This window comes from Pocillopora damicornis, chromosome 6 (genome assembly GCF_964200805.1).
Source record: "Pocillopora damicornis chromosome 6, jaPocDami1.2, whole genome shotgun sequence".
NCBI classification, from domain to species: domain Eukaryota; kingdom Metazoa; phylum Cnidaria; class Anthozoa; order Scleractinia; family Pocilloporidae; genus Pocillopora; species Pocillopora damicornis.
In genome coordinates this window covers 19366346-19389558 of record NC_142675.1, presented here as the reverse complement: position 1 = coordinate 19389558, position 23213 = coordinate 19366346, and the positions used below count along the sequence as shown (strand labels likewise).

General features: G+C 37.5%; 3 protein-coding genes and 2 long non-coding RNA genes across 13 annotated transcripts in view; 3 read left to right on the top strand and 2 right to left on the bottom strand.

The window, feature by feature from the left end:
* Positions 1–425: 425 nt before the first annotated feature.
* Positions 426–1378, top strand: LOC149044325 (uncharacterized). The gene is made up of 2 exons (XR_016187450.1): positions 426–707; positions 1008–1378. It is a non-coding gene; the product is annotated as an uncharacterized LOC149044325 (long non-coding RNA).
* A 1969-nt stretch (positions 1379–3347) lies between these two features.
* LOC149044324 (uncharacterized) lies at positions 3348–4949 on the top strand. Its single transcript, XR_016187451.1, has 2 exons — positions 3348–3535; positions 4301–4949. It is a non-coding gene; the product is annotated as an uncharacterized LOC149044324 (long non-coding RNA).
* Positions 4950–5712: 763 nt separating this feature from the next.
* LOC113685127 (TNF receptor-associated factor 3) lies at positions 5713–10226 on the bottom strand. Its single transcript, XM_027202607.2, has 2 exons — positions 10007–10226; positions 5713–8648 (listed from the first exon to the last, which is right to left on the bottom strand). The coding sequence occupies exons 1-2, from the start codon at positions 10117–10119 to the stop codon at positions 7118–7120; spliced, it is 1644 nt and encodes a 547-aa protein (XP_027058408.2). The 5' UTR covers positions 10120–10226; the 3' UTR covers positions 5713–7117.
* A 3251-nt stretch (positions 10227–13477) lies between these two features.
* LOC113685131 (three prime repair exonuclease 2) lies at positions 13478–15790 on the bottom strand. The gene has a single exon (XM_027202611.2). It carries the CDS (start codon positions 15732–15734, stop codon positions 14859–14861), a length of 876 nt encoding a protein of 291 aa, XP_027058412.2. The 5' UTR covers positions 15735–15790; the 3' UTR covers positions 13478–14858.
* Positions 15791–15861: 71 nt separating this feature from the next.
* LOC113685091 (uncharacterized) overlaps positions 15862–23213 on the top strand; it is a 45994-nt gene continuing 38642 nt past the window's right edge. For 3 of the 9 annotated variants that reach the window (XM_027202555.2, XM_089208767.1, XM_089208766.1), the window contains exons 1-8: positions 15877–16133; positions 17201–17290; positions 18921–19005; positions 19894–20003; positions 21625–21747; positions 22144–22248; positions 22625–22720; positions 23058–23141. In XM_027202555.2, the coding sequence (XP_027058356.2) occupies positions 16122–16133; positions 17201–17290; positions 18921–19005; positions 19894–20003; positions 21625–21747; positions 22144–22248; positions 22625–22720; positions 23058–23141 (705 nt within the window). In that variant the 5' untranslated portion in view covers positions 15877–16121. Of the gene's footprint in view, positions 16134–17200; positions 17291–18920; positions 19006–19893; positions 20004–21624; positions 21748–22143; positions 22249–22624; positions 22721–23057; positions 23142–23213 lie in introns of all 9 variants that reach the window. The other 6 variants (XM_089208770.1, XM_089208768.1, XM_089208773.1 and 3 more) reach the window with 4 other exon arrangements.

Below are 23213 nucleotides of genomic sequence, written 5' to 3'. Positions count from 1 at the left end.
AGTACGCTTATAATTAGAGTATAACGTAAATTACGTAATTTAGGCATTTTTACTTATGAGAGCAGTACAATACATCCTCGACTTGCGATGGTGGAATTCTTTCTCTAACTATCTGTGCCGAACTATTTTTTTTGTCTGCACCGCGTGGGTTGGCTTCATGTAACTCCATCCCGTTGTATTTGCCCCCCAAAAATCAATTAATAATTTTGAAAAGATCGTTAAAAAGTTGTTAGGGAAGCTACCGCTTTTTGTTTCCCGACTACCAATTTGTACATTTGCTACGTTGTACATGTACGTCTTCTTACGAGAAGAACAGCATGGGAAGAGAGGGAGGGGTGCTCTCTTTGTCAGTTTGCGTTTAGAACACGTAGAAAGGGAGGCGAGCAAATTGCGTAAGAGTTTGCGGCTTTTTTCCCAAACACTTTGTAGACTTTGAGACATCTGCATGAAGAAAACACTCTTGGCCAGTTGTTCAAAGGAAGGATAGCAGTATCCGGCGGATAAATCGGTATCCGGCGAACAGTTCTGAACGAAACATGCTGCGCCATCCATCGGATAGAGATTTTAACAAGTAGTTAGTGTTATCCACCCTGTGAACAACTGGAACCTGTTAGACAGTAAATGACGAATGAAGAGGAAGGAAGCGTATAAACGAAATTCCCTTTAGGATGGAGATTCGCTCGTTATAACCCCGATCCTGACTATTGGTAAGTAACTCAGGAAATCATCGATAGTTAAGATTTACGGACAGATTATATTTTTATTTTCAGAAAGGGATTTATTGTTTTTCCATTTTTTGAGTCACGAATCAGAAGGGCCGTGATGAACTTTGTACAGGCTTTCCTGGTCCTTCAGTGTCAGAATGGGTTGAAGCCAATGAGGAGAGCAATTTTCTCATCACTCCCTCCCCTCCCCTCTCACCCTGGGAAGAAACTGATTCCTTGAATCACAAGCTTTTGCAACCAAGCAGAAGTCGTCTTAAGATTATATTTTCTTTTCCTCAACAGAGCCGCTATTCTTTCACTCTCGCCCAGCAAAACTCTGTTGAATATACTCACGATATGATTTTCCGGCTCCGGAAAAATATGTGACCTTTTTGTAATATTTTGTCATCGCTTCACGTTTTGCTGTTCGTCGATGCATACCTGCGTCATAATACTTTTACAGAGGATTTTTGAGTAGTTCCTTCTCAATACGATTTCCTGCTCAATTTTTTTTTCGGCAGCATTTCTCAATACCTCCACGCAAGTATGCCTGGTTCAAGTATACCTGGTTCGAAATCCAAAGCATGGAATAACTCATTAACGATTAGTAATATTTGCTTGTACTTAATATTTGGTCGTTAAAGTTTAAATTATTAAACCGGAAGAAAAGCGGGCAGAGTGGTTTGCCAGAATACTCTCGAATGAAGGCCAAGGTGGTCAATGTAAGAGTCAAACGGAAATTATTAACATGCGAAAATTAAAGGTTGAGGCCACAATTGTCATCGGTGAGCCACCAGAATTGAGAAAGATGCCTCAATTGTCTTAATCCGTGACGTCCGGTTTCCTTGTTTCGTTGGAGGGGAAATTCATTCCTTTACGATTGTATACCTTGCATATCAGATTGGATAACCTTCTAGGACAATTCCCTATGTTGTTCTGGGCTTAGGCAAGTCTCATCTTGCAGTTTGACTCGTAATCGATATGTCCAGCTCAAGATGAGCTGAAACTGGCTTCATTTTCACTTTTCATTTTGATCGAAACCTCTAAGCCAAATTACGATCGGATGCTCAGCCGGCTCCTGCTTGTATCTCTTCAGTGTCACGACAGAACAACACTGATAACTGGAAGGCATGTCTTTCCACTTTCAACTAAATGCCATTTTATGAGATGGTTTCCCTTTGCAAAGAGGAAATCTCTAAATAAAATTTTAATTCATCGTTATGTTAAGTTTGCATGATTGAGTATTTTGGAGAGCCGAACTGTGTGTTTGAGAATAACATACTTACCCACCCCACCTAGAATGATATCCCATTCGCGTGCGTGAGGCCAGACGCGGCTGTCAGGCTTAACTGTTTGCGTGTACCCGCAATTGACCTTTCAGGTTAGAAACCTGGGAATGCATAGTGGGTCGATTATTTCAGATTTGTTTAGGGTATAATTACAAGATCACGTTGGGAGCTTGCAGGTGGAGTGACTTATTTCATCCAATCAAAACTGCACGCTATGTTATGTTAGTTTTCCTTTACTTTTTGGACACATTTTTATAAATCAGGAGAGCAGAATGTTAATGTCTTCATGAATACGGTTCTTTTGGCTATTTTTAGACTCGAGAGTTTATATGACAATCTCTGCTGTTGGTGCAATTAGACGGTGAAGGTGGTCTAAAGTAAAGGAAACGGGGGTTGCTTAGTTTCCGTCACCAAGGACCAACCGTCGATTTCCTGCTTTGATCAAAACTTTTGAGGCAGCTTAAATAAAACGGCACTTAAGTTGTTATAGTTTCTTAATCTTTTGAGAAATAAATTTATCAAGTAGTTAACTATGCCTCTAAGGTTACTCGCATGACTTGCAGTTTGAAATTTTAGTGAGCCAACATGGCAGATTTGCTATGGATGAGGGACAAAGAAACTTTCAGTGTGAAGCGCAATCTTCCTGATTTCCTCGTTGGGACAGGTCCTCGCGCTGGTCTCCTTTGCAGCCATATTGGAACGTAATTTTGGATGTCACGCAACGCTCTTTCGAGTAAATGTTGCGTTACATCACGCAAAGCCGCTGCGTAGGGGACTCTGTTCGCTCACGAGTTTAGATTTCTATCTTCCTCCCCTTATTTGCTTGTAACGCAAGCTAGATTAAGATGTCAAAAAGAGTAGATGTACAAAAATGGAAATTCAAGTCAGGGTGTGATTGTTTATGGCTATTAGACTGAAAAAAAGGAACAAAGGGTAAGATGGCATCAGGTGTAAACTTCGAGCTTCGAACTTCACATTTCCCGGAAAGTTATGGAGGGATAAAGTTGTGTGCAGCTTTCTTTACAGCCGTTGAAATGAAGCTTCCACCACACGCGATTATTTGCCTAGTGAAGCTTTAATTATAAGTTATGTCAGTGCACAACCCGATTTGTTTGGGATAACAAACTGAAAATCTCTACCTCGATCTCTCTTATCAGGGTCACTTAACATTTTGATTGTAGTGTAGAGATAAAAACGCGCTTGTAGGTCGACATTAACTGAAACACAAATTCACGTTGCCTTATCAGTGAGATCTCAGAATGCGCGAAGAAAAAGGAAAACAAAAGTTAACCCCTTAATTCCTAAGAGTGACTGGCATCTAATTTCTCCTTACCATATCACCCCTGAATCGAAGGTTAGGGTCAGGAGAATAAAGGAGCTGATCACCGACTAAAGGAGTTCTTGATTGTTAGACAAATTCTCCATGTCGGCATCTTAGGAAATGTGTAGAGGACAGTACGGAGAATATTCATGATGATTTTAGGGTGAAAAGGGTTGAAATTGGTGCCCTCAAAAACGTGCAGCGATCCTGGAGGTTGTAAGGTCAGTTATGATATTTCCTGTAATATGCTGAATAAGATAATCCATCATAAACATTTCCGGTCACCAAAGGGGAGTTTTTCATTAATGTCGTGTGGTGATACTTTGAAGAATTGTGAATTCATTCTCTACAGAGCGAACACAATCATAAACTGGACCAAAAAAATTGGGTTTTTTACACTTCTCTTTGAGATTTTCCTGTGAAAGTGTAAATTTTTATCCAAGAGGAAACCCAAAGATACAGGACTGAGTTGAAGGTGGTCATGACGTAGGAGTCAAAGGCATCACTTCTCAAGACATGCCGACAGTTTATTTGAGACCTTAGTAAGACCGTTTGATATGGATCTGAAGGAATTAAAAGAGAATTAAAGAGCTATGTATACACTAGCACTGGGGCCTCAAAGGGGTCAAGTTATTTTTAGGCTAGCTGCAGAAGGTGGCCTTTTTAAGGGAGAAATGTGACTGTAATATTAATAAGGTAGCAAAACAGTATGGATATACTACGTCGTGGTGGTGACTTGTCAAATTGTACAGTTTTCAATAAAAGGTTAAATTGTTTAAAAGTTCGACAAGGAAAATGATAAAGTAAAATAGGATAGAATATAATCGCTTTATTTTCGATCGACTTCTTGAACTCTTAGCTGTAGATTGTGTCTCTGTCTCACGTCTTAAAATAAACTTTCAATTTCCATGTCAAATTCCTGTTCATCAGATCGCACGTATTTTCATGTCAAATTCCAATTTCCATGTTAAATTCTTGTTTTTCAGATTGCACGTATTTTCAAGTAGTTAAGAAGACTGATGATGTTTGTCCGGATGTTTACGTCTTTTCCTCTTCAAGGGACGTGGCCTCAGTCTTGTACATTCAAGTTCGGAGCAGCTCCATCAAAACGTCAGCATTACCATGGAAACCATTTTCTAATCAGGATGCAGGAAAGGGAACAACAAGTTTGATTCCCTGGTAACTAGTGGCAAGTCATGACACACCAACGCGATTAGATGATAAAATTTTCTAACTAGAACGCTCGTCTGAAAAATTTGTAGCTGAACCCAATGCAAGTGCACTGATCTTTACTCATTACTCAGGCGGTCAGTTGGAGGCTTGAGTTACATGTCGGTTCTTTCACTTATCGCGGTTAAGACTCTAAAGCGCATGCGTGAGGAACCATGTGAAAACGGTATGAAAGGCATAACGTCTTTCACAGGCTCTTCAAATCTTTTTCACGTGCCATTCACATGCATGTTGAATTCACCGGCATGAACGTCAAGTGCCTGAGTACACGCTGATACGCGTCTAGTTGTTATATAGCGAAATGCAAAGTTCCCACCGATCGCGATTAATCCCCTTGAAGTTATTGGAAATATCATTATTAATCAATTTGGCGCCTTCGTTCCAATAAGCGCCCTCCTCTTATTCTAAGGAGCGCCCCAGTTGCATAAGCACCCTCTTTCTAAAGAGCGCCCCTATTCCAATAATACAGTGATGGCACTGTAAAAGTACCTGTAAGAAGCGCTATGTTTCTAATAAGTGCCATCCCATGAGTTACCACAAGTAAATAAGCCCCTAGTGCGGTAAATCGAATCATTACGGTAGTAGCCCTTATCTCCGAACGTCATCCAGGGGGACTTTATCTACCAGTTTGAAGGAGAGGGGGAATTTTAAAAGCTGCGCCGTTTTTCTTTGAGACAACCTCATCCCCAGGGGTTTTTCGATCACTTTGAAAGAAAACTGGTTGCCCTTTAAAGGACTGACGGTGAAACCCATGGGAATAAAGCTGTTTTTGGGCCTATTTTTGTGAACTGCAAGACAGGCTAAGTGAACTTAAATGATACCAAAAGGCAGAAGTTCGGTTAAATTAGGGAGACTGGCACAAATGAGATGATAATGAAACAAGGATGCCAAAAATGAACAACTCACATATGAAGAGCTTGAATATTTTTTAGACTTAGTTAAATTAATGACATGAAAACGGCGATTTAGCCTCCCAAAGAGATGTATATATTTAGAATTTTCAAGGTAACAGAAGCGGTAGCTTACCCCAGCCTTATTAACGAGGGCTAAATTATGGAGGGTATAGCGTATTTCCAATCCCTCTCAGCTAAGGTAAATCGAAAGGGACTGCGCGTGGGCCATAAAACATATTGTCTGAGGCAGATATTCAGGTGGTCCAGTGAGGTGGTTTGACATTTGTAAAAGCACTTTAATTCCTTCATTTAGCTCGTCTGGTGACTAATAATTATTAAAAAAATAAAGCATCACATGTCATATACTTCTCTCGTGATAGTCCATTAAGGTGATTCCTCAAAAAAAAAAAAATTATCGGAACAATTTCTTTCCAACTTTCCTTAAATATTCCTTTTCAATGTCTGCTTCGAAAAATACAATAAAAAGAGCAGGTCACCACATTTGTTTATGAGATATGGTGGGCCAAACTTTCCCCATTTATGCCTGTACTGGCACTAATCACGCGCGTCATTTCGCCGGTTAACGGTACATTTTGCTGCAGCTGGAAGCAAGGGTTTTTTAAGTAACACTTGAAAAAACTTGATAAGTAGAAAGTTTCTAGCGTATGGAACAATTTGATGTATAATTTGTGGGAAAATCAAGCAAATTGGACTGAAAACGTCCTTCGAGTCGTTCCTGTCATGGTCATAATTTGCATCCTCGAGTAACGGGCTTCGTGCACGCCTCTAGCTTTATCTTTTTCCCCAATTTAAAGGGGATAATTTGAACACCAAAGTTATGCAATAAAAAATATAGGTCACTGTTCTCGTTCAAGAGCTAAGGATCTTCATACCTCTTTACTTTGTCTGTTTATCGAGAAACAACACCGTGTTCTTGGAATGTGCGCGCGCTTAATCGTCTAATTAGGTGATTTTGCCCAGTGCCCAGTGCTGGATGCGCGGTGCAATACTGAGGAATCACCTTAATTATTAAAGTTATTGATTGTTAGATAATAGTTAACTAAATGGATTGGAGTTCTACTCTTGTCCTCACAGTCTTATATTCTGTCTCTATGATTAAAACTAAACTAGCCTACCCCAGGCTCTCAGTGTGAGCAGACGAACGAAAAGTGGGAGTGTGACAAACGGTGATTACTTTACATGAAGCTCAAGCACAATCGGGACAGGCCTATTTATCGCTTAATAGAAAATGTTCATTTCCATGGCAAACACTCTTTGGGTATAATGGCTCCATGGAATCGCCATTAGTAGCACACTTAAGGCGAGTAACACGTCTTCTTTATACTCTCATGTTTAAACGCATGTTCCTTTTCGAAAGGAACGATTGTCTTGGAAAAGTTCTCCACATTTATGTAGACTCTCAGTTATGTGATTCTCTCCATCATTTCTCCAAAAGTAACTGACATACATTTTTTTTTCATCAAACCTTGTGATTAAACGTCTCGATTGAACCGAATTATTAGGGCCATATTAGGAATAGCGGCGGAAAATCCTCCGTGGAAGGCTGACGTCTCAGAGGACGACAGCATTATGTCTTCCATCTTCACGCCAACCTAATGGGAAGTAATTTCCCATCCCTGTCGGTATGATTTACTGATTCCCTCCAGTACCATTCCAATTTCACATCATTGGCATCCCATTGCCTTCCACTATGATTTTGATAAACATAGTGTCATCTCGAACATATCCTCTGGTTCTTAACAGGCTATGGGAACAAAAAAGAGGGCAGCCGGAGGCGATGTTCATCTCCGAACGCGGTCGCTGAAAGCTCGAGCTGTTTGGATCCGGTCGGAATGTCTCAATAATGTGCGATAGACGCTCTTGATCCATCAGCTTCATAGTGACTTTATGCTGGAACGGCCACGTTAACAGAGCATCATACTCTCCCCTCATTAAGACGATGAAGAGGGATAGGTACTTTCCTTTCCCCATTGGCCCATCGCCGTTGAGGTAAGCGCGTGCGCAAAGCTTGTATCCGTAGCGCGAAGTATAAAATGGCGGGCTGTATATGGAGATTGTCCTCCCCTCCACGGATTCCCGAAATCTGCGCTGATAGTTGTCAATCTTCCATAGGAAACAGCCATCGTAGCACGTGGTCTCCATTATCTGTAGTTTAAGGTCTTGATCGGCTAGTTTTATTTCGTGCAAAGCTATGGAGTGTTCCACATTTCCAAATCGATGATCATCCCTGCCGGATTCTAAGTTCCCTGGTTGTGTGCGTGATCCCGTGGCACCAAACCTTGCTACCTCTTCCGCTAGTAGCGCCAATCTTTCGTCTTGGAAATTTATACGCCTCATTACTTCTTCACTAGCATGCTTGCTTTCTTTTGCCTGGACCAATGCTTCGACGCTTTTGCGAAGTTCATCCATGTTTTTCCTCTGAGAATCCACATTCTCTTCAACTCTTGCGAGCTTGACTTGGTGCGTAGAGAGTGTCTGTTTATTCAAAGCCAGGGCTTCCGATTGTAATGCTAAACGCGCCTCGTAAGTTTTGATTAACTCTTGGGAGGCTTTCAGCTGTTCTTGAAAGATTTTCATTTCCTCTTGTGTTTTCTCGTTGTTTTTGGCCATGAGAGTCAAGTGCTCCGTGGCATGAGAGCGGAGATGTTCTTCTAAAGAATCCCTACAGTCGTGAAAAGTGCAGCCTAAGAAACTGAAGTTACACGGCACAGGAGCTCGGGGGCATAATTTGGAGTGTTCTTTAAGGTCTTCCCTGGGAATGTCACTCCTATCGCAGCCATAGGAACACTTCACCGGGAACTTCTTACAATCCTCTAAATGTTCCCTCATTTTAATCCCTGGGTATCCATCCTGGCAATAAGGGCACTCCACGACCTTGTACAGACAATCATTTTCGACATGTTTAGCTAATTGGTATCGCAAAATAACCACAGTACACCCCAGATGACTATAAATGCATTTCACTTCCGAAAAAGAACACTCGGCAAGGTGAGCTTGTAATTTAGCCAACTTCCCACACCATGGACAACCGAGCGATTTCTTCGGGCAAAAGCATTCCAATGAAAGGATTTCTTTTTGTGCGTATTTGTCCCTGAATATCAAATTCCATTGTAGGGGCTCTTTATCGTCTGGACATTTTGGGTCGTTTGGTTCCCTCTTGAAAATATCCTCCAAGCACGACCAACAGAACCTAAAATAACAGGGAACAAGGAGAGCTACTAAACATATTTTATGAGGGCGAGAGGTAAAATTAAAAGAATTTAAAATTTTTACTATCTCACTATATCCCCATCATCGACAAGGGAGCAAACCGAGCGAAATTGTCGATTTAAGGAATTGGAGCGAGACGTGCGCACTACTGTCTTTCTGTTTACAATGTCATTACTTATTCTTAGACAAAAAAACGAAATTTCTGCAAGTCAACTCAGCGTTTTCACAACAGACAGAAAAAGAGCTTCAAGCAGGAGCTTAAATTAAGCAGTTTTTTCTTGTTTGGCCATCGATGCCTCTTGGAAAAAAATTAAAGGGACCTTGCGCACGCACTTCAATGAGGAGGGACGAAGTTTGATCGATTCTTAGACACCTGGCGAAGCGCATCGTATTTCTATACAGAACGCAATTTGAAAACCATCGTTTGATCTGTCACTGCTAAGAATTATGCCGTGCGTATGCACTCATTTAGCCGAGGAAGGACGGTTTTGCGTGGTTGAACTAAGCCAATATTCCTTAAGTTTAATAGACTTCAACAGATGCTACGCATTCGTCGTGAAGCATCATTGCGCTCGGCGTGGTTTTCGTAATCTACTCAGCCATTGAAAACTAAGTCCTTCTTCCGCGTAGGATGAACATTAGTGACATCAGCAATTTTCCCCCTTATCTGATGTGACCATGACTAACAATAAAGCTTACATCTACGCGCTGACTTAACTATGTTGGTATTTCGCAATAAGAGATATTCAATACCAGATATTTTTTAAACACATTTCGAAACGATTCTTTGTTCTCTTTACTCGATTGATTGAAACAATGAACCCTCCTGATTAGATGTGTTACAAGGCCTAACAGTCGTAAAATCGACCGACTATTAAGGGGTAAAACCAAGAGAAAGTAGGAGCTAAGGAACTGTCTTTCATCAGTAAATTAACGAGGAAAACGATGGTTGCATTATTTATCTTCACAAGAACACGCAAGCATAAAAACCGCGTCAGCCATGTAACTGTAATTTGTAGCTCTGCTCTGGGTTTGCGAACATCTCAAAGAACCCACTTCTTCGTTAAATTTATAAATTGTAATTCAAGTGGACGAGGCTTGCGATCGACCGACCGATTCGTTATGGCTATAATTTGTTTCGTAAGGAACTGTTTTGAGTTCAAGATTCGACCGTTCTATCGATTGAAATACCCTTTCTATGGAAATTACCTATTTCACCAACCTGTCACCCAAATGAATAGCGATGTAGTTGCCGTTATGATATAATTTTGAAAAGCAGTAACTCACTACGTAGCAAACAACTTCCGCTTGTTCTAGAAACTTCCACGTCTAACTTACCTGTGTCCACAAGACGACTGAGCAGGATCTTTCAAGACATTATCACACTTTATACACTTATAACGCTCTTCGGGTTCTCTGGAAAATTCAACATCAGATAGCACTATTTCCATGCGCTTTCGACGGTGTTATAGCGGACAATTTTAAGGGCTCAACCAACGTCCGTTGAAGCTAAAAATGAAAGTGCTGGGCAATGCAAATTGTCAGGAATGTGCTTGCGTAGGCTAAAAAGAGGGGAATCCCCAAATGGACTCTGATAATTTGGGCCCAGGCCGTGATCAAAGTCCTAAATTAGGCTCTCATATGACTGACAACGAATGGTGACGCGGACACGCAAAGTGATCGACATCTTAGCAAAGAATGAAAGAAAAAAAAATGAAATTGAAATAGTGCATTTATCCTCAAATTATTCAATATTTAGCTGTTCTATGATCTGCTTTCTATTTCTAGCTTCTTACTTCCTTGCCTTAGTTCAGTAGCAGGAAAGGAGGAAGCTTCAAGGTTGAATAAACAATCAGGGTTTCTATTTAGCCTCTCGATAAAATAAGAAAACTTTGATCCCCTATTGAAACTTCACCTTTATACTTGTTATTTGCCTCTGTAGTCCCTCAGGTCAGAACAAGATTGTGCTAGTTTCAGGAAAATAGGATGATTGGCAGGCATGTAGCAGGCCTGCCATTTAATCAACCAGTCCAATGGAATGAAATAGGAGACCTGTAGATGAAAGAAAGAAAGGTTTCACGCCTCTACTCCCACCCTAGTTCTGAAATTCTCCCAACTGTTAATACTTCTTTGTGTAGGGCTTGCCCTGAGAATGTAGTTTTATTAAGTACAAAATAGTTAAAAACATTTTCTATGTCCAAGATAAGTTTGCTTGAGGGTATGGCCTAGCTATTCTCCAAAGAGAGAAAATAAATCACAAATATTATCCTTTCAATTTAATGTGAGGCTGGTCATAATCTAACAATCTCGGTTGAGTTGGACGGATCAGGCCCAAATTTTCTCACAACTTCAATTCTTTGGAACAAAGGATTGTAGAATGAATTGATGATGATTTAAATTTTTTTGTTGCTTGCCTCTGTTAGACACAATTATTGTAAGAGAGTTGCTTTCAATTGATTGTGTGAACAAGCAGAAACAATTGTTGGGTGTATTGACTTATAAGACGTGGGCAAATTGTTAAAAAGGTTTAACACAAGGAAAATCTGCACAAATTCTGTTTGCCAAGTTGACATTCCATGCTAATTATTGGAAGAAAAATATATATGAGCAAATTTAAGTCTCTCTTGATTTACATGTTTAACTTTGTTATGTGGTTTGGTCCATTATGTGAGAGGCATGTATTGGTAAGGGACTGAGAGACTTTGATCAAGTAAAGCCCTGATATGGTTTGGTAAGGTAAGGGCAAAGTCTTAACCCTTATTCTCCATACTGTTCTCTATGTATTTCCTAAGGTGCTGACAAGGAGAATTTGTTTAACAATCGAAAGCTTCTCTGGTTGGTTATCATTTCCTTTATTCCTGTAACTGTAATGTTTGATTTAGGGGAGATATTGTAAGGAGAAATTAGATGCTAGTCACTCTTGAGGGTCAGAGGGTTAATTTTTTGTCCCCTAAGAGTGACCAGCATCTAATTTCTCCTTACAATATCACCCCTGAATCACACATTAAGGTCACAAGAATAAAGGAAACAATCACCAGCTAAATAGGCTCTTGATTATTGTATAAATTCTCTTTGTTGGCACCTTAAGAAATGTAAAGAGAACAGTATGGAGAATATAGAAACTAATGCAAGGGTGTAAAGGGTTAAGTTGCCCAGAAAGGCTGACAGCACCAGAGCTTGTCCAGGTTTCTAAAGTGGCAAGGTGCAATATTGTAATTAAGTTTTAAAAAGTGTGTCTTGGATGTAATGATATAAGTAATCAATTCCTTTGTGAGCAAATCAAGTGCGTTAGATTACTGTTTGTTTGCTCAAGTTATGTATTTGGGCCGATGTGAGTAAGCTTGTTCTGCATATATTGTGTGTGTGTTAAGTATTAATGCTAGTTTTGCAAGTAATTTTAGTAAATAAGCATAGGCAATTACATGATTTTGAGTGCAATTTGCTGTAAATAAGCACAAGTAATTTTTTTTGAAATGTAACAAGATTGCATGAGTCCATTGGGGCTGCCAAGTACAGTTTGCAGTCTTTGAAAAAGGAAGAAAAAACAAAATTACTTAATTTAGTTCTTAACATGAAACTATGAAAAGCATCACAGGAAGTCAAGACAGATGAAATTTTATAGTGCCCACTATTTGATGCTTGTGATGTTATTTTTGTACTTTGTATGCACTTAATATGAAAGAAAAACAAGTAATATTGCTACTCCTCAAAGGAGAGATATCATTTCATTACAGGTTACCCTCATCTGAACCATTTTAGCAAGTTTTTTACAGTTCCCTATCATCCATTTGTGAGGAGAAAGGTATTGTGCCAGCTGAGGATCTTACCCGAGACCACAGTAGAAAAAACACAACCACAGCCACAAACAGGCCCCTGTTGTTTGAAAGGAGGATTATTTAATCCACTGAATAAATCTTTATCAGCTGGACAGCAAAGTATGTTTTATTGACACTTATCAGCTAGAGAGTGATTTATCCTTTGAGTAGTGTTACTGGCCATTTCAACAACTGTGCGCCAGACCTCTTCATCCATAATAGAGCAAATTACATAGCCACTTGGCCTCTGAGAGATGTTTCAAGGAAGGATAATGCTATATACTGGAAAAGTCTCTATCCTATGGACAGAAAAGAACATCATGTTAAAAGTTATTGGCTGGAGGGTGATTTATCCTTTGGGTAGCACCGTCCACCCCTGAATAACTGGGCCCAAGACCTCCTAATTATAACTGTAAAAGGCCAAACACTCAGCCTCAGCTATTCTAATCTCAAAATCATGAAGCTCTCGATATTAATAAGGTGAATGAGCCAATTAAAATACTAGGTATATATTTCACTTATGATCAGCATAAAAGCAGAGAGCTTAACTTTGACCTCACTTTAAAGTCAATAAGAAAGTCCTTAAGTTGCTGGCAATGGAGAAACTTAACATTAATTGGTAAAATTCAATTAGTCAAAACATTTGCTATGCCTAAGTTTATGTATCGGGCCTCCTTTATCTCTTTTGATAAGGATATAATTAAAAGCATAAATTCTGTGATATTCAATTTCGTGTGGAGAGGCAAAGACAAAGTCAAAAGACTAGCCTTAATTAGTGAATACGAAGACGGTGGCCTCAAAATGCCTCACCCTGAATCTTTAATTAAAACTCAAAGAATTGTGTGTCTGGCAAGGTATTTAGATGATAATAGTAGTCCGTGGAAAGTTTTCTTGTCTCATTATCTTAAGAATGTAGGAACCAGTTTTCTGCTTCAGTGCAATTTCAATCCATTGCGCCTACCCTGTAAACTACCTTCCTTTTATAAAGAATGTCTTGAAGTTTTGTCTGACTTTAATGGCAGTCACGATATAATAGCTACAAAACAGGACGTTTTAAATGTGACTATCTGGAACAACCAGAACCTCTTGATTAACAAGAAATCAATATACAACAAGAGAACAAAAAAGGAATTTGATGTAGAAGTATTTGTACAAATTAGGTTTATATTATTATATAACCACAACATAAATTAAATCTAGCCGACTGTGAATGTAATGTAACGCAGTATTTCGTAATTAGTGTTAGTGAGTAGCGTAAGCGTTAGTGTAATTAACTTTGTATTTGTTTGTATTATTCTAGTATTTGTGCTTTAGGTGAAAATAAAAAAAAATGTTAAAAAAAAATAACAATCTCAAAATGGTTAGTCACTGATTAACATCATTATAATGTACATGGAAAAAATTAACCTTTTCTAACTGGCTGAAAAACAAGAGCATTCTCTTGCAACACCAGTGCAAATTACAAATTGTCCTGACTTTCTATGATGTTTTTTATGTTCATTATAAAAAAAAGCAGCAACATGATTCCTCTGGCAATTTGGTATGATAAGCACTTTTAAATTTTTCAAAGATTAAAAATTTCACTTGCTCTATGGGCTCATGCAATTTTGTTGTCTTTGAAAAATGTACTCATGCTTATTAACATCAAATTGTAATAAGAAACATGTCATTACCAATACATATTAACAACACGATAAAAGGAACATTTTAAAAATACATTTAAAATCAGTGCACCCCCATATCTGTGATAAAATACAACTGTATAGCATATAACCACTGTTTAAAATATTTGCAAATTACAACTGCTTTGTTTTGGTTTGCTTGTCTTTTTTATCAGACTGCATTCTGTGATGGTCTCAATAAGAGCAGTCTTGAAAGAGATTGCACCTGTGAAAGTGACTGAATAATTAAAACCCTGAGTGGAGGTTATCATCACTCTGTCTACAGAGTATGGCACATGCACACTCAAGTTTTTCCTTTCTTACCATGCATTTCACATGGCAGAATTGCCTTTGCATGCATGAGATCTCGTCAAATTCTGCGATACACTACAGACTGGATCATCATAGTCAAGAAGGTGCTTAACTCTTTAACTCCTAGAAGTGATTAATGTGTAACTTATTCCTATAATATTCATAAATTATCCATAAAACAGCCGATGAGATTATTCAACCTCAAGATTTTATCTTTATCAAACACCAATTTCTCCTGACCAATGAATAAGGAAATGTGTGGCAGCAAGAGGGGAGAATTGACAATAAGTTCTTGGGAGTTAAAGGGTTAAATTGTTGAAATTTCAATCACTATCACATCTAAGATAATCGCAAAATAAGGGCAAATATCAGCTAAGGTTTTCACCCTTCAACTGTTTTAAATTAAGATAAAGAGCAATCATTACGTTGTCCGCCCTTTTCTAACGGTGGAGAATTTGCATTTTGAACTTGGCTTGCAAACTTTTCTTCCGCACACATTTGTGGTTCTTCGGGATCCATTGCAATTTCCACCTCTTGGGAAAAAAGTCGACGTGCTTCATCCTCTAAGTATTTCAGTATTTCTGGCTTATGGACAACGAGTTTTAGCAGAGCAAACGCATCTGCCTCTGCACTATGGGCGTCAACGATTTCCCCGCCAACGTAGGTACTATACAAATGTTTTAAGGAACAAATTCGCTTTCCTTTTCGATTCACATCTTCTCCCACAACCTCTTCATTATTTCTCCCATTTTCAGCTTCTTTGTATTGTTTTCGGAACGCTTTGACCGAATCAGAGGCGTGAACTGTTCCAGGTAGAGTTGTTCCGACAGCTTGAAGATGAGAAACAAGAATTTTGAAGTCAAAGCTGTCGCCATTGTGAGCAACCAAACACACTGGTTGTGGTTGTCTAATGATGAACGATTTGACAATTCTTCCAAGCTCAATATCAAATTCTTTCTTCCTCTCGAGATCTCCTTCTGATATCCTGCTTATCGTAGAAGCATCTGACTCGATCGCTTTCGTAGGTCTAACCGAAGTGGTAAATTTATCGAGCAAACGAGGGACTGTTTTGGTTGCGGAACTCTCAATGATATGTTCTCGTTCTACAGCTATCATGCTTAGCTCAGTAATTCCACGAGGATTTTTGAGTCCTGTTGTTTCAAGATCAAGGAAAATGAAAGAAATGAACTGTGAGTCACAAAGCATTCTTTTTCTTGGTAGTTTCGAAGGCAAAACCCGCAAAAAGAGAGGGGAAAATTTGACAAGAACTGAGGACATATCACGTGCAAGTGAACCTTCGCTTTCGTGCCATTTGTTCGGATTCAGTTTCTCTCTGTAGCGAGGCTCAGAGCTCATGTGTGCGCAGGATCCTTTTGTGCATAAATTCCAACGAGTAAACGCTGATACAACTGTCACTGCGGCTCACTTTTGACGTGGAGGCTGTTCGAATTATGCAAAACTCAGGGAGAACGACATGAAAACAACTGCTGAGCTTCTCAGAGAAGACAAAAGTCCAGAACGGTAGATTGTTGCTAATGATACCCGTATTCAATTTTTATGAATTCAAGACCAAAACGTGCACTTCTCAACGACACTTTTACAGCGTGGATCATAAAAGATTTGTCCTAGGGATCGTCGGAAAAAAAATATTCAAGAAAGTGCGAGATGGCTGCAATTGTGAGTGAAGTGCATAGCTTAGTGTATTAAGCTAATGTTTTCTTTTCGTGTGGTCTCTAAATTTAAGTTCCTGCTGAGAATTTCTTTAATTCAGGAGCTTTTGAAATTGTTCGTGTCATAAGCTCTGGCTAAATGGTAGAATTATCGAATGAAGTGAATTTAATATGAAACCGCCGATGACGTTATTGCAAGTTCATTGATCGCATGTAAAATTGGTCGCGTGTGTTTACATGCCTCAGTTCTTTTCATCTTAAAACATCTTAATCTTTTAAAGCAGCTTATTGTGTACCTGCGGTGTAAAACGGTGTTTATCAAATGGTAATTTACTAATCAGAAAAAAATCATCCTTGTTGTTGCTTTCGTTTTGATGTCCACTTCCTCTTGCGAACTTTTAATCTAGAGGTAGAGAACTGCTTGTTTGTCTTTGATAAAGAAAAGAAGCGCTTGAATACCTCTCTATGACAAATATTTGGCTTCTCGAGTTTTCATGGTTTGATCTCTTACAATGACTATACCATGTTGTTAGCTTTCGAGAGTTTATTGTGAAATCAAATTCTAACCTAATCTTTATGAATCTTTGCCTCGTGTGTAGCGATACTCAGACAAAAGGACCCAATTAGATAAATGTATTTTTAAAAATTTATCAGTTTATGTCGGATTGATTTCCAACGTAACCGGATAACGTATTTTTAAATATAGTCGAAAGCAAGTAAGCCATATCGGTAGCAAATTTTTCATCATGGTTAGTTCAATTGATACAGTTTTCTGCTGAATATAGCAGCTCTACCCTAAGTTATAAAGGGGAAGATTTTGGTGTGTTGGTTAATGCAATCTGAAGGCTCATTCTTGCTAATTAAAAGGACAGTTGTGCCAGCAACAGTGTGTCTTAATGGTATTCAACTTGAGAAATCATTGCAGATTAATATGAAAGCTGTGCAAAGCATTTCAGCCAATATTGTACATATGCTTGCAGAAATATATCAGAAAAACACTTTAACAACACAAATATGGGGCTGTAACTGGTAAGGTATCTGCAGGTTTCCTTTTAAACTGTTCTGTCTTTATAGAATAATGCAGACCCTCTTGGTGTTACAAATGGTATGAAAAAGGAAGCCACATCAAACACAACACCAACAAAATCACAAGGAAAATCACAGGTAACATATTCTACATAGTCCTATATATAAAATATGTGCTTATTGTTCATCATGGTGTAAGATAGGAGATGAACTTTGTTCGTTTGTCTCACAATAGAGTCACTTTTGATGTAAATTGCAACATTTCGAATGCAATACTGCCTGTCTTCATCAGTCGATTGTTTACATGTCACTATTTGTAGCACGTTGGTATGCTGTTATTGGTGCATTTCGGTCTTCATTGTTATTCCAGTTATTAGATGGTGTTCCCTCATAGGTCATCATAAATCAGCTATTGTGTTGTGTGATTGTGGGTATCCAAGCTTCTGGAATGTGGATTCTGCTATTCCTATTGATGTAGTTGAGATGAAGTTTTATATGGATAGCCTTTCTTGAATAAATGGGAGAAAAGATGAAGGAACATAACAGAGACATAGGGTAACTGCTTGCACTCAGACCTCTTCAGTTTGAGAGCACACCAATGAAATGGGGCATATTCCTATTTGGAGATAAAGTTTATTAGTTGTGACCCCCACTGGTAAACATGTAGAGTGAAAGAGGCTATCCCTATAAGATAACATAAAAAACTGACTCTATTGTGAGACAAATGAGGGTACCGCTGAAAACTGCTGTGGCAAGTTGGGCTTCCTTGTTAAATATCATCATCATCATCATTATTATTATTATTGAAAACAAACAAAGTTCATCTCCTAGTCCTATATATGTTTTTAATATTTTTTCAGAAAGAAAACATTGGAAATCATCTATTCTATGAGATGACACTCTACAATCCTTAACTCCTTAATGCAATTAATATATATATCAACTTCTCCTTATAGAAGTAATACTTTGTTTATTAAACAGCTAGTGCAAATAGATATACAGTAATTTGCACTTATCAGCTTAGACAAGATAACTTGATGAAACACCAATTTCTCCTAATTAATTAAAAGGGAAGTGTATGCAAGGCACAAGAGAGAATTACAAATCAGATGTATGGAGTTAAAGCTTTTCCCAGGGTATAATTTTAGGGAAGTGTCAATACAGATGAACTCTACCCAAAAGATCTTTGACACATATCTCCAAATTTTGATAGAGAATGTATATAGAACTTAATGTGTCTCTGGTAAGGAATTTATTAATAATTATGAGGAATGCATACTACATGTACACATCTCTAAGCATTTTTTAAATACCTCTCACTTTTCATTCCTTGGGCAGATGTAATTTTCAAACTCCCTTGCACACTCTGTCTTTATTCATTTCCACACATTGCCAGCCAGAGATATGGATGCTTTTTCATGGCTTGCTCAGGTCATGGAAAATCCAAAAAGTTGTGGTATTTGAGTATAAATTATGGAAAGTTATGGAAAGAAATTTTATGACTTCAAAAGCAAACATACCTAATGTTTTCTGCCTTTTCTTGGCTTCAATTTATACCAGCTTTGCAAGTAGACAACATGGAATGATTATATTTTAGCTGTAGGGTTTGATTCAATGGTTGGTGCCCCTGTTGTGCTCTAAGGTTTGGTACTTTTTCCATGCCACAGATACACTTTATATTGGGGCTGTCTATGTTGTGCCTGCCTGTGATCATCTGTACAGTAATGCCATTAACTTAAAATGTTTTTCGTTGATATTGTTTTTGTAGCTTGAATCACTCCCTAAAGAAGACCTTATAAAATACGTCAGGAAACAACTTGCTCTGTTAAAACAAACCAAAGCCAAGTGTGACGGTAGAGTGGAAGTTTATTTTTATTTAAATCCTACCTTCTTCCCCTCCAATTTCTTTGACTAGTAATGAATTGAAGCTTAAAAATGAAATCGTAACTATTTAAGTCTAATCAATCCCAATCATTCTGGTTCATTTTCTTCTTTAGAATCCTTTGACTCCTTGGAGTGACCAAAAAGTGTTCCTCCTTATAGTATCAAATTTAATACACTTTCAAAGGAAAAGGGGATGAGGTTAGGGTTAGGGTTAGGGTTTGGGTTAGGGTTAGGTCTAGACAAGTCTCAACTAGCCCTTTACTGCCCAAGAAAAAATGCTAAATTTTCTTAAAATGAGAATGATGGACCATTAGATCACTTATAATTTATATCATTTTAAAGGTATTTTCTGGGGTATGCAATAAATGACATTAACAGGTGTGGAGGATGTAACTGAAAAGATTGACAAGTGTCCAAAGTTAAAAATAAAAAAAAAGTTGAAATTTTTTGTTTGCCTCACACATATAGTTCAAATTGCAGCTCTCAGAGCAATGATTGTTGTGAGATATTACTTGAACAAAACAGTACTAAGATTAAAAGTTCCAAAAGTTATGAAGTCTTACATTGGAGAGGGCCATGATTTTATGCCTTTAATGAGCAGATCTTTCAATGACTTTTTGGTTGTGAAATTTTATATTTTTCATATTTATTGTTAAATAACTTCATACTGTTTCCTTTTTGGCAGCATTCCTGTGTAACTTTTAAACTTATAGAAAATCCTCTGTGGTTGTAGATTAAGACTTGAAGGCAAAATTTTTAAAGAAATGTATACTATTTTAAAACTAAAAGAAACTACTACAACTTCAGTATGCTGTATCAGCAGCACTAACATAACAATGTTTATTTATCTTGTGTAGAGTTGACGTCACAATTAGCTGATGAGAAAAATGAGGTGCAGAGACTGGAAAATGAAAAGAGAGATTGGTTATCAAGAGGAGTGCATGCAGAGTTTGAGAAAAAAGACAAGGTTCTTTAAAATGATTTTTTTTTCAATCCCTCAAGTACCACAATCTATTGGATCAATGTCAGTAATGTGAGCAATTGTGCACCTGCCCCTCCCTGAACCCAAAGATAGTCAACTGGTTACTAGTCAGGGATGATGTTCTCTTAAAGGAGACTTAGGTGTGCATTTGCTCAGACACAGACATGGATCCAATTATTTGCTGATTATACCTCCAGTTATTGGATTTTCCTTGTCAGGGTCGGCCAGGGGGGGTAGTGGAATACCAATATACCCGAAAAAAAATCGACAAAATACCCCAAAATACCCCAAAATACCCCAAATTCCTCCAAATATACCCAAAAATAATCGAAGCTTTGAATACTTTATACCTGAAATTCAAAGAAAGTGATATACTGAATACCCATATTTAAGCTGCAATATACCGTATACCCGATTTAAAACGCCCCTGAATACCGAATACCCAAAAACCCTGGCCGACCCTACCTTGTGTGGGAGGCATATCACTTTAAGTGCATGGTTTGGTTGTCTTGTTACTTCCCTAAACTATAATTATAATCATTATTTTAAGAAGTAGTTTCACATTGGTCTTTTTTTTCTGGAATGGGTGGTTTGCAATACTTCTTGAAACTCTGGTTGATGTCATTTCTCTGAAACTTTACATATACAAGGAGTTATTTTTGATAAACTTTTCAGGGCTATGCCCTAGCAAAACCTGTACATTATGGCTGTCTGCTTCTTTGCAACTTGCATAACTTTGCTAATTTGAAGTACCTTTATTAGAGCTATGTATTCCAGATTTCCAAGACCAGAGCCTTTAGGCCTTTAGTTCCTCTTAGAGTACAGCTTTGCACTTCACTGTTTAATATTCTGGCTAAAGACTCTCGACCAAACATAAAAGGAATAATCATCCTTAAGAGATAATAAAAGGTCCAAATACAAAATACAAATTTTTACCTTGAATTAACAAAACAATCATTGCTACTGTGAAACTCCTTACAAAAATTATGTTCAGCCTGGTATAAAATGTTAGGTTAAACTGAAGATGGTTCTTTCAGTTTTGCTTACCAATAGCTGAAAACCAGTTGGGTAGATGATTAGCCCCAAACTTAATAAAAATAATTATTATTATAATGATAACAATGATAATAATAATGCAAATAATTTAATAATAATTATAGCAATGGTTATAATGATAATAGTAATAATTATAATTATATCACTTTTTCAAAGAGTTTCTCTTGGTGGCTCTTCTTTGTTAACCCTTTTGCTCCCAAGATTTCATTAGTAATTCTCCTTACTATCTGCCATACAATTCTTATGATGTCAATTTGGAGAATTTGTTATTGAATCAACTAATAATCCCTTAATTGGTATTTTACTTTATTCTTATCACTTCTATGCTTGATATTGTATTGATATTGTAAGGAGAAATTCTCTGTTAGTCACTCATGGGAGATAAAGGATTAAAAATAAATTATATATGTCATTGATATTAGCAAGATTAAAGACACATCAAGAGAAACAAATACCAGTATTAAATACTGACAGTGGTAACGTTGAATATCTTGTGATTAAAATTGATGGCCTGTTTTACTGTTATAACTTTCACCTGTGAATAAATCAGATTCTAAAGAAAAATAAAGAACTTAAAATGGCTGCTGAACTTGGAAAAAAGATGCTTGAGGAAAATGACGATTTGCGGGGAATGTACAATGAATTGGAGCAGGAACATGAAAATACAGTTAAAGTAAGCTGGTTGCTTTAGATTGATCTTGAAACTCTCAGAAGTGATTAATATGTTACAACCACTCTATAGAGTTACTGGCGTTAAAAGTCATCTGAATACTGCAGAGCTTTGAAATGGCTGAATATGATTGCTCTAAATTAAGTCTAACTTAAAAGAGCAATTAATCATAACACTGTTATATCACAATGGTTTTATTTCAAAACTGAAGGTGATTTTGTGTTGAATGTTAAGCAGAAAGGATAAATGATATATTATTTTCTTAAAAGATGGTAAAAATAAACAGTGAACTTTTCTGTATTGTTAAAAGGGATGAAAAAGAATGTGGTTTAATTACAATTTTACCATTTACAATTATTTCTATAAGATTTGGCATGTAATATTTGATTATTTTTCAAGGAACTTGAAAATGAGTTGTCAGCTGTTGTGATGGAGAGAGATGGACTTCAGCAATCACTTAAAGTTTTACAAGAAGAATATCAAAGTGTTGTCAAACAGTCAATGGTATGTACTACCATAATAGTAATATAACATAAACAATTTAATATGTACAGTAGTACCTCTTGCACGCCTCTAAAGGCTACTATACATTTAATAGTGAAATAATAAGTATACAAGTAATATATAATGTCTGAAATTTTTTTTACTTAAATTCTTCTATGGGATTTGTTTCACAGAGGATGTAAGTTTATAGCAAGTTGAAGAAAGCAAGAGTTTTGTGACTTTTTTTATAAGAATAATTGTGAAAAAAAAAAAACTAAAATTGGAATACAGATAGCCCAAAATAGTGACAAGTGGTATGTATAAATGTTCTTATGTTTTGTAAAGTGTTTGCCTTATGGTATTTATCATACCCTGATCAATGTGTGATAAACTCTAGGAATACAAAAATGCTCTGGAACTACAAGCTATTCAAGAAGACAAAGCACAAGAACAACTGCAGAAAGATAATCAATCCTTGCTAGAGAAGATTCAGGTATTAATTTTTCTAAATTATGTAAACTAATGGTGATTAATATACATCTCTAACTAACCAAGTTTGAGGTTGGTTCTGTAAATTTAGGACCTAGCTTTTTCTGCTCAAATTTATGGCTCAAGTGGTGACTTTGCCACAGCAATCAGTACTCCTGGGAAGAAAGAGGAATTTTTGAGAGAAGGTGTTTCACCAATAGCACCTTAGGAACACCTTACCAGGTGCTGAATCCCTACCATTTGATCAAGAGTACACTACACCTTCCTCTTGACCATCATGAATCCCATACATACCTTTTCTCCTTAACTCTGCTGTCATATATTTCTGTAAATCCCTATAGGAACTTCAGCAAGAGAAAGAAAAAACACAGGAAACCCTTGTCAAATTTGAACAAGACAACCGTAATCTTTTAGAAAACTGCAAGGTAAGAATTTTTTTTGCTAACTTTGAATGTACCTTTTTGAAGAAAAATAATACATGTAATGTCTTGACAGTT

Coding starts and splice junctions, on each gene's coding strand:
- LOC113685127 (XM_027202607.2), bottom strand. CDS start 10,119: ATGGAAATAGTGCTATCTGATGTTGAATTTTCCAGAGAACCCGAAGAG. Junction 8,649..10,006: donor CAGTCGTCTTGTGGACACAG/GTAAGTTAGACG, acceptor CTGTTATTTTAG/GTTCTGTTGGTCGTGCTTGG.
- LOC113685131 (XM_027202611.2), bottom strand. CDS start 15,734: ATGTCCTCAGTTCTTGTCAAATTTTCCCCTCTCTTTTTGCGGGTTTTG.